At 39.9% G+C, this 9,767-nt stretch overlaps 2 protein-coding genes across 2 annotated transcripts; both read right to left on the bottom strand.

Moving 5' to 3' along the window:
* Positions 1 to 12: 12 nt before the first annotated feature.
* On the bottom strand, positions 13 to 4,359 carry LOC111480260 (O-fucosyltransferase 10-like). The gene is made up of 10 exons (XM_023125201.1): positions 3,824 to 4,359; positions 3,658 to 3,736; positions 3,501 to 3,568; positions 3,302 to 3,390; positions 2,447 to 2,644; positions 2,140 to 2,344; positions 1,881 to 2,048; positions 1,581 to 1,748; positions 632 to 825; positions 13 to 471 (listed from the first exon to the last, which is right to left on the bottom strand). The coding sequence occupies exons 1-10, from the start codon at positions 4,196 to 4,198 to the stop codon at positions 264 to 266; spliced, it is 1,752 nt and encodes a 583-aa protein (XP_022980969.1). The 5' UTR covers positions 4,199 to 4,359; the 3' UTR covers positions 13 to 263.
* A 1,388-nt stretch (positions 4,360 to 5,747) lies between these two features.
* LOC111480258 (xyloglucan-specific galacturonosyltransferase 1-like) lies at positions 5,748 to 9,024 on the bottom strand. The gene is made up of 3 exons (XM_023125197.1): positions 8,721 to 9,024; positions 7,701 to 8,210; positions 5,748 to 6,818 (listed from the first exon to the last, which is right to left on the bottom strand). Exons 1-3 carry the CDS (start codon positions 9,020 to 9,022, stop codon positions 5,828 to 5,830), a joined length of 1,803 nt encoding a protein of 600 aa, XP_022980965.1. The 5' UTR covers positions 9,023 to 9,024; the 3' UTR covers positions 5,748 to 5,827.
* Between the last annotated feature and the right edge of the window lie 743 nt (positions 9,025 to 9,767).

The raw sequence follows: 9,767 nt of genomic DNA, 5'->3' as shown, positions 1-9,767 counted from the left end.
GTGAACAAAAAAAAAAAAAAAAAAGACAACCCCAAAAGAACCAATAATAATCATTTCCAGCTTCCTAGGTTGTATTAAGATGTCGCTGATAATGTCCCATTTCAGCTCCTTCAAAAGAACTCTGCTCTTCTACAACCATGTTCATAATTGAAGGGAACCTAATAAATGGAAACAAAGCTGAAGGATAGTTCATGAACTAGCATCTTCAACCATGCTACCAAGGCGACGAATATCTACACCGAGCAAAATTTCGAGCAATGTTGCTATCTCGTGGCTCCGTGGAGCTGATCGAGTGTATACTCACTGTCTGTGGAGTTGGTGTTAAGGGATTTTTGAAGACATCTGCATTCGGGTAAAGGGTAAGTGTAGATAGAAGTTTTTCGGTTGAATCGTCTTATTCTCGGTACCATCAGCCCCTTTCGGTCGCTCTCCGAAAGCATTACCCCCATTTGTTCCTTGAATTCTTTCCAGCTGTAAATCGACACGATATAAAGTTATCTTGATGGCAACAGAACACTATGCAGTTCATCTAATATATCGTTAACCTTTTCGTGATTGGCATCGATACGAAGTCGGAATACCTTTCAGTAAACATGTTTAAGAAGTAATTTGAAAGTTCATGGGTGTGTACCTTAATTTGATTCTATCATCCATTAAAATAGCAAGCTTTCGTTTATCGGGCTTGATCGTCTTGTCGTGCCCGTCGTTGAGAAAACGTCGGTGCCCCATTAGAAAGTGTGGGAAGTTGCCTCCTTGAGTGGTTACAAAGACCTCGCTTAACAAGCATACCATATAATCCAGAGCAGCCAATCTTGAAGAATATCCCTGTCGATGGATAGTCGATACATTTCAGTTCATACGATATCTCTTGAATTGCAAAACTCGTTCTCACACAAAAAGTTTCGAGTACAAGCAATTCATTTCAATGTTATAAGTTCTGGCTTCGCTCCCTAGAACTTAACAGATGTGACGATTTTTGTTTTGAACACGTAAAAGCTTTTGAGTTGAACGGAAAGAGATGGCAGATTAAGGAGCTTTGGTAATAGTTATGTTTGAAATCTCAGTTTCGGTTAGGGAGGAGAACGGAACACTCTTTATAAGGACGTGGAAACCTCTCCTTAGCAGACGCGTTTTAAAACCTTGAGGGGAAGCCAGAAAGGAAAAACTCAACAAGAACAATATTTACTAGTGGTGGACTTAGGCTGTTACAAATGATTATCAGAGCTAGACACCGGGTGATGTGCCAGCGAAGAGGCTAAGCCCTGAAGGGGGGTGGACATGAGGTGGTGTGCCAGCAAGAACGCTGGCCCTGAAGGAGGGTGGATTGTGAGAACCCACATCGGTTGAGGAGGAGAACAGTGTGGAAACCTCTCCCTACCTAGCACACGCGTTTTTAAAACCTTGAGGGAATGCTCAAAAGGAAAAGCCTAAAGAAGACAATATCTGCTAGCGGTGGACTTAAACCGTTACAGTTTTGCTCTACACTCTCCCAAATATCGAAGGAAAAGCTACAAATGTTTCATCAGCCGTCATGGTTTTACTAAAATCTTACAAAGCCATTGAGATCAAAATTAATTTACCATGAAAGGAGCAAGCTCATCTGGTGTTGCAAGCGATTCCTTTGTATGCAAAAGAGGAAACATTTCATGTAGCGGAGCGACGTATCTCTCTGCCCGGTACAACTTACCCGAAGCCAAATATATCGAAGTGTTATTATCGAACCCCATACCGCGCAACATCATTCCAACCTAACATGACAAGAACAAAGTTCACAAAGAAAAGCATATGAACAGTACAACACAATATAAGCTTTTGTTAAAGAAATTGTTACTCGAAAATGATCGTCGAAAAACACACGATTCAAGGTAACTTATAGGTACCTCCAAGGGGGTTAACGGGCATTTTCCGTTAATTCGGTTAAGACCGGGGGAAATGAGATGCTCTTTGAGTTTGAACTTTTGCTTCCATCCTTTTTCTCGGATCGAATCCATTTCGATTTTTTCAGCTTCACCTCCATCATATACACAACAGGAGAAAGCTACCATGTCCTAGAGTTCATATATGAGATGATAAGCTGAACAAAAGCAAATGAAGAGATAAAACAATTACGTTGTCCGGGAGATCGAGAAGCATCAGTACCTCCTCGAACCGTAGGTGGACCGAAACGTACTTCCCGTCATCCCTTGAACTCTTTTCGATCATCCGGCTAACTAGTTTACGTGCAAGAGCCATAATGGAAGAAGAGAACCTTAGTGCTTCATAATTTGTCAGGCATCTTAAGAATTGAATTTCAGGTGGTATATTCATGGCTAATCTGTTCGCAAATGGCGACACTCGAACGACTCTGCATCAGATTAGATGTCGAAGTGATGACAGAATTTCCTTTAGTTCTCGAATTTAGAAAACGTAAGACGTTTGAGCAGAACCAATATGCATTCATACGTACCCTTCCCTTTGCAAAACAGGTAGAACCTCTCCCCGGTAATAATCCGCACGAGACCAAGCTTGCACGTGAAAGTTAGGAATGTTCGAGATGTTGTAGTTATATCTTTGCATTAAAGTCTCCGGTAGCTCTTTGACGACTTTAACGTGACCGTCGAGGGCTGCTATGAAATGATCTTCATCATAAATATCACCAAACTTACTGAAAAAGAATAGTGAGAGAACAATTTAATAGCTCCCCAGCTCTTCACTTGATTCATTTATGGTAGATTATTGAGATTGAAAAGTTTGATGGGTAACCGTTCAAGTCCACCGCCCGTTAGCAGATATTGTCCTTTTTAGGCTTTGTCTTAAGGCTTTGTCTTAAGGCTTTTAGAACGTGTCTGCTAGGGAGAAGTTTTCACACCCTTATAAAGAATGTTTTGTTCTCCTCCTAACCAATGTGGGAGAAAAGTTTCCACACCTTTATAAAGAATGTTTCGTTCTCCTCCCCAACCGATGTGGGATCTCACAATCCCTTTAGGGCAAGCGTCCTCACTAACACTCATTCCCTTCTCCAATCGATGTGCAACACCCCAATCCACCTCCTTTAGGGCCCAGCATCCTTGCCGGCACACTACCCAGTGTCTGGCTCCGATACCATTTGTAACAGCCCAATCCCACAACTAGCAGATATTGTCACTCTTTAGTCTTACCCTTAATACTAGAGAGAAGTTTCCACACCCTAATCAAGAACGTTTCATTCTCCTCCCCAACCAACGTGGGATCACACACGATGCGATAGAACTGAAAATAGAAGCAATAAAGAAAAAGAAAAGCTCTTAATACCATGAAACACAAGACTTCCATATGCATATACCTTGAATCCTTCCAGACATTATGAAACTCAAAGCGGGGAACAACTAGAATGGCATTTAGAAGCCCTGCTACAGCTACCGCATTGCAGATCTACACAAGGATTAACAAACAAAGGTGCCACTCAAATAACACAAACACTAACCCGAATAGAGTTCACAACTCAATACTAACCCGAATAGAGTTCACAACTCAATACTCACCGCAGAGCGTTGCTGGTTGAGTCCACCATTAGCATCAACAATTAAGTAAGTATTAGTATCGCCCAACTCTGAAATTCAAACGAAAGAGTACTTAAGCCCACAGCTAGCAGATATTGTCTTCGTCCACAACCAATGTGGGATCTTGCACCGTTATTACCTGAACGCGGTCGAGAAGTGGTTGAATTCGAACATGGCTTCATCTCCTTCAACCTTCTGTATTTCCAAACAGATGACAACTACAAGACAAATCACACACCTTTTGAACAAATGCTTAAAAACCCCCCACCCCATTTGTTTAAACCCCAAAAGGAAGAGGATCGAACCTGAATTGGGGAGGAATGATGAGAATGAACATGGCGGTGCAGCCGGTGATACATTAGATGGGTATTATATACCCAACCAGGGGGAGGAGGGGGCTGAGCAACGAAGGAGGAGAAAGGGGCAACACACATGATGAAACCAGAGACATAAAGCAGAGGAAGAAGCAGCATATGTGTACAGCTAAACCTGAAAGTGAAGAGGCCACCGACAAAGAGTTCCCATAGCGGCTGATTCCAATGGAGGTTCGAACGCACCTTCCGCCGCCACTTAGAAGCGTAACGCGGCGGCGAATGAGGGGGACTGGGAGAGCTACTACTGCCACTACTCTGACCGCCGTCGCAGTGGTAGCCATGGTAATTAAGGGTTTTGGGTTTCATTGCAAGAGATTACAGAATCCTTCTCATCAATGTCGGTTTATAAACAGAGAAAGCTTTACAGAAAGGTGCATCAATGGTGGGCTCTAATGAAGAATGGTTTAAAGAGAGAAAATGTGAGATTAATTTGTGGTACATTTTATATCATACCATTCGAAGAATACACTAAATATTTTCCGCCGCTCTTTTGTCTCTGGATTAAACCAACTATTGTTTGACTGACTTGGTTGTTGTCTGTTCTTGGTATTTTCGTAATTTCACACCCCCTTTTCTTCTGTTTATTGTTTCCTAATTCGTTCTCCTCAACGTATTCTTTAAATAACAAAGGGCTTTTTTAGTAATTATACATGTTTCTTCTCAAAACCATAATTTTTTTTAATCTCAAATATTAATATTATTTTTCTAAATTCTTAAATTATTTATTAAAATATATTTTATATATTCGTAATTTCCTTTATTTTGAGGTTTTGGTAAACGGTATATTTGATATATTTTATGTTTTTTTTTTTAATATTTTCTTCTGTTACTAATGATTTAATTATAAAAGGATAAATATGAAGCGTAAATATGCTATTATTTTACTTTTTAAATTATATGTTGTTGGATTATTTAGGGTAATTTATAATTTATTTTTAAAAAAATACAGTTAATTTACACGTAGTCAATTTGATGATGTGGCAGTAATAAATAAAACTTAATTGACAATTATTAAATGATAATAGGACAAAACGATCTGACAAGTTCTGAGTATTTATTTTCAGCGATACGAGACGCTGGGCTTCGTCATGAGGGGCAACACACGTAAAACTCTGCCACGTGTAAAACACTTTAATCATTCAAATTAATGAGTTGTACGGGAAAGAGGAACGACGTGTGATGCGTGATTGCCAGCTGGCCAAAGAGGGAGAGTAAGAGTGACGTGTCCGAAAGATGTGGAGAGGAGGGGTATAATGGTGAAGTTGAGGAAAATGTGATGGGATCCAGATCGGACGGTGGCCCTGCTCTATCAGCATCACATGATACATCCACCTCACAGATTAAATAACGGTTACGGAAAAGAGACAAAACGGGACACCTGCCCAAAATCCTCCGAAACATGCGCATCTAAAGTCAACTGTTCTGTTGCTCGCACACTCAGCTGCTTCATTGACGGAAATACCCCTACACTTCCAAAAAGTATTTCCATATAAGCTAAAAGGACATTGAAACTATTTAGTTAGGATCATACGGGTCAAAATCATTAAATTTAAAACATTTTAAAATAAAACAAGATATGTTTATATATATATATATATTTGATCCAGAAATAAAGACACCTAATAAATAATTTAATAATTTATTAGCTATCAAATATTTAAAAAATTAATGAATTTTTAAAAGAATATCACATAAATAAATGAATGAGTAAACATATTAAATACAGACATAAAAGTTTTAAAATTATAAATTTATTTAAATTAATAATATTAAATGTGTGTAAATTATAAATCAAAATCCAAGGGAAAAAATAGTGTCATAACTCATAGGATTTATATATATCTAGGTGGAATAATTTCTCTCTATACATGTTTTTTCTCTTAGTATCTTCAAACCAAAATGATAAATAAAAACAAAAGCAAAACGACGTCGTTTTTACAACGTGGAGACCCTTTGAAGCAAATTATTAATGGCTATGTCATAAGCATCTTGGAATTTGTCCATCACATTATTCGAATCTCCATAGACCAAGCCAGGCAAGAGCTCATAAATAATATAGCTCCTCATTTCCTCTCTTTTCTCCTCCGAAATTCCCCTCAATTTCTCCACCACGTTTCCGCCGCTTCTCTTCACCGATTCCTTATCGATCATCACCGAATATTTCCCGTAATCCTCCGGTAAATGCCATGGGTACTGATAATACGCCGTAAATCGGTCGAAGAAAACCGGAATACACCCCGAAATCAACGAATCAAAAACCGATTTCCTCGTCGGACTGTCTCCCGGTGGCTGCAGGCAAAATTCCGACTCCAGAAACAGAGTAATCACTGTTTCTGCTCTGTCGCAGCTCCCTGACGTGCAGTCCACGTGCCGGCAGAGTCGTCCGTTCTCTGCTGCGGCGCAGTGGTTTATTAGTAATGACCGTATGTTTTCCGGCGAGTCGGGTCGGGCGGCGCCTGCGAATCCCACGAGGTTTTTTCTCTCGGATCGGAGGGCTTTCCATTGCCAGGCGAAAACGTCGTCGTCTGAGTGAGGGTGGAAGAATGTAGGGTGGGGTATTCCGACGTCGTTTTCGTGCCAGGGTTGTCGTTCGATTAGGAGTTTGATGGGGTTTTGTAATTGGTCGAGCTCTAGAAATTTGGTGCCCCATGATGAATTTGAATTGTTGGCATTGTTGTTGTTGGTGTTTCTTCGAAAATCCCATGAGATTTTGCCCAAAACGAAGACGTGATCCTTTCCTGAGCTTCGAGTCCATGGTTTCTGGGTCGAGAGCCACTGGACGAGTTCTAGGCCTAATGAGTCCTTGAGGGCGTAGGATACGTTGTTTTTGAAGTGCCATCGGAGAATGTCTAGACCTCCATAGTAGGGCACGTAGAAAAGCTTGGCTTCGTCTGGGTTGTGGACTCTGCAGGGGTGCTTCAGTACTCTGTTCGCGGCGGAGCAAAGAAGGAAGAAGGTCTTGTTAGATTCAGTAAACTAGATGCTTAACCTAGTATAGAGTCATGCCCTTAGCTTAGTCATGTCAATAGAATTCTCAAATGTCGAAGTTGTGAGTGTTGAAGGTGTAGTCAAAAGTGACTCAAGTGTCGAACAAATGGTGAACTTTGTTCGATGCCTCTAAAGAAGGAGTCGAGCCTCGATTAAGAGGAGATTGTTTGAGGGCTCCATAGGCTTTAGAAGAAGTTCTATGGTGTATTTTGTTAGAGGGTCGAGCCTCAATTAAATGAAAGTTGTTCGAGGGCTCTATAGGTCTAAGGAGAGACTATGATGTACTTTGTTAGAGAGTTGAGCCTTGATAAATGGGAGGCTGTTTGAGGGCTCCCTAAGCCTTAGGAGAGACTCTATGGTGTACTTTGTTAGTGAGTCGAGTCTCGATTAAGAGGAAGCTGTTTGAGCACTCCATAGGCCTTAGGAGACACTATGTGGTGTACTTTGATAGAGAGTCAAACCTTGATTATGAGGAGGCTATTTGAAGGCTCTATAAGTCTCAGGAGAGACTCTATGGTGTACTTTGTTCGAGAGTCAAGCCTCGACTAAGGGAAGATTGTTCAAGGGTTATATAGGCCTCAGGTTCTGTCGTGTACTTCAAGGGTTCTATAAACATTAGAAAAGATTCTATGGTGTATTTTGTTAAGAGAGAGTGTTCAAGGGTTATACCGGCCTCAGGTTCTGTAGTGTACTTCAAGGATACTATAAACCTTAGAAAAGATTCTATGGTGTATTTTGTTACGAGCGAGTCTAGATTAGCTAATTAAGGAAATGAAAATAATAGTAGGTTTATAAGTAAATAAAATTGGACCATAGTTACCGGGAATGAAATATGGGCTCGAGCGCATACTGATGAGTATTAAACCACCCTTTCCCAAGCTCTGGAATCGGCTCTCCCATGGCATCATTACTAAAATACTTACAAAAATCAATCCACGGAACCATGTCGTGGCACTGCTCCACCAATTCTTTGTTAAACTTCGCCGGAAGTTCGTACACGTAAATCCCTCTTCCGCCGCATTCCGCTGCCCCAACATTCTCCGGCGACACCCACTTCCATGACCGGTGCCGCCGTAGCTGTTCTTCAATGGCCTTCATTGCAACGTCAATCTCGTCGTCTTCTGCCGTAATTGGCTGACTTCCGGTGGAATTCTTACCGGTGGAATGGTGTTGATTAATCTCCTTCGAGGATTCTGCAGAAATGGTGCCGTTGCTGCTGCTGCTGCTTGTAGAAGATGTAGACTGGGAAGGTTCTGGAACTTCAATAATTTCCTTTATGTAGCCATTGGAACTTGAATTTTGGAGTTCATTTGCTGTTGTTTCCGATTTCCTTCATCAGAATATAAATCAAATATTTAGATACAGAAAAAAAAAAATATATATATATATAAATATTTTCATTTCGCCTTGTGGGACCCACTTTAGGTTTAAAGCCTTAAAATACGACAATATCTTGTACTAGTGGATTTGTACCATTACAAATGGTATCAAAGTCAAACATCACAAGATGTGCCAGAGGTGGATTTGGTGGCAGTCTCATATCAATTGAAAGAAGAAAAGAGTGTTAGTGAAGACGCTAGGCCCGCCCAAAAGGGTGGATTGTTTTAAAGCCTTAAGGGGAAGCTCGAAAGAAAAAACACAAAGAGAACGTTACAAATTTGAAAATGGGGGTGCTTGTTAGCTAAACCGGGTTTATATTTTTTCGTCTCCAATCTTGCCTAAATCTAGGCTTTATCTCATGTGTATCTATATATATATATATATTAAAATTACGGAGTCGGAACCTAGTTGATAATGAAATAGGAGACTAAGACGTAGATAGATAAGGTGAAGGTTTTACCGAAGGGCGGAGTCGGAGCGACTGTGATTAAGGACTTGCATTGGAAGTTCAGAGTTAGGCTGTGAGCCAGCAGAAAGGCAATAAAGATTGGTAAGCTTCCTGGAAGAAACACAGACATGAACGAATCTTCCAGAAATAACGGTGGTGGAAGACGACCACAGAAACAGAACCAATAGCAAGAAAATCGCTGCAGGAATCCGATACAGAAGCTTGAACAGAACGTCGCCGTATAGACGAAGCTTTGTTTCCTTCACTTTCTTCGATTGCTTCGTCCACCTTCTTTTCGGCACAGAAATCGCCATTGTTGGTCGAACCTTGGTTATGGCCATGGCTTCTCTGGTTCTTTATTTTTTTCGGGAAGGCTTTTAAATATGGGTTCACATTGCTGACGTGGAATGGTCCATGGAAATGAACGTGCAGAGCATATATTTGTAAAAATTATATTCCTTGCCAATGATATGTCACGTTGTGTGGAAAATTTTGACTTTTTTTTTTTTTTTCTCAATTAAATAAATAAATGATTATGGGTGTTCTTTATTCGATGGAGAAAAAAACTGGGTTTGTTCGAAGAATTATATTTGTAAATTAGCTTAAACGGTTGTCTGATTGACTATGCCGACACCTTAGTAAAGTGATACATGAATGTACGGAACAAATAAAACGATTAAAAAATACTCAAAATAAATTTAATTTACTACATATTGACTCATGGGATGATAAAACACGCAACCCAGATATGCTCTTGATCAGGTAGTTACCTTTTATTTGGGAAAATGCCCAAATCTCGTCTCTTGACTTGAACATTAGTCGATATGCTACCACATGTTTACTAAGATCATCATAGAATGTGTTGGAAGACATTTTATAATAGAACATTTGATGACGTTCGATTCCATTTAACGTGTTCGGGTGGAAAAAAAATGAAATTTACTTGATTTGGTCTAAAAGTTTACTACCCTAATAGTGATAGTCAATCACTATAATCCTACAAAAAAAAAAAAAAAAAAAAAAAAAAAAAAAAAAAAAAAAAAAAAAAAAAAAAAAAAA

Source organism: Cucurbita maxima, unplaced genomic scaffold (assembly GCF_002738345.1).
Source record: "Cucurbita maxima cultivar Rimu unplaced genomic scaffold, Cmax_1.0 Cma_Scf00006, whole genome shotgun sequence".
NCBI lineage: Eukaryota > Viridiplantae > Streptophyta > Magnoliopsida > Cucurbitales > Cucurbitaceae > Cucurbita > Cucurbita maxima.
This window is presented reverse-complemented; position numbering and strand designations above follow the sequence as displayed.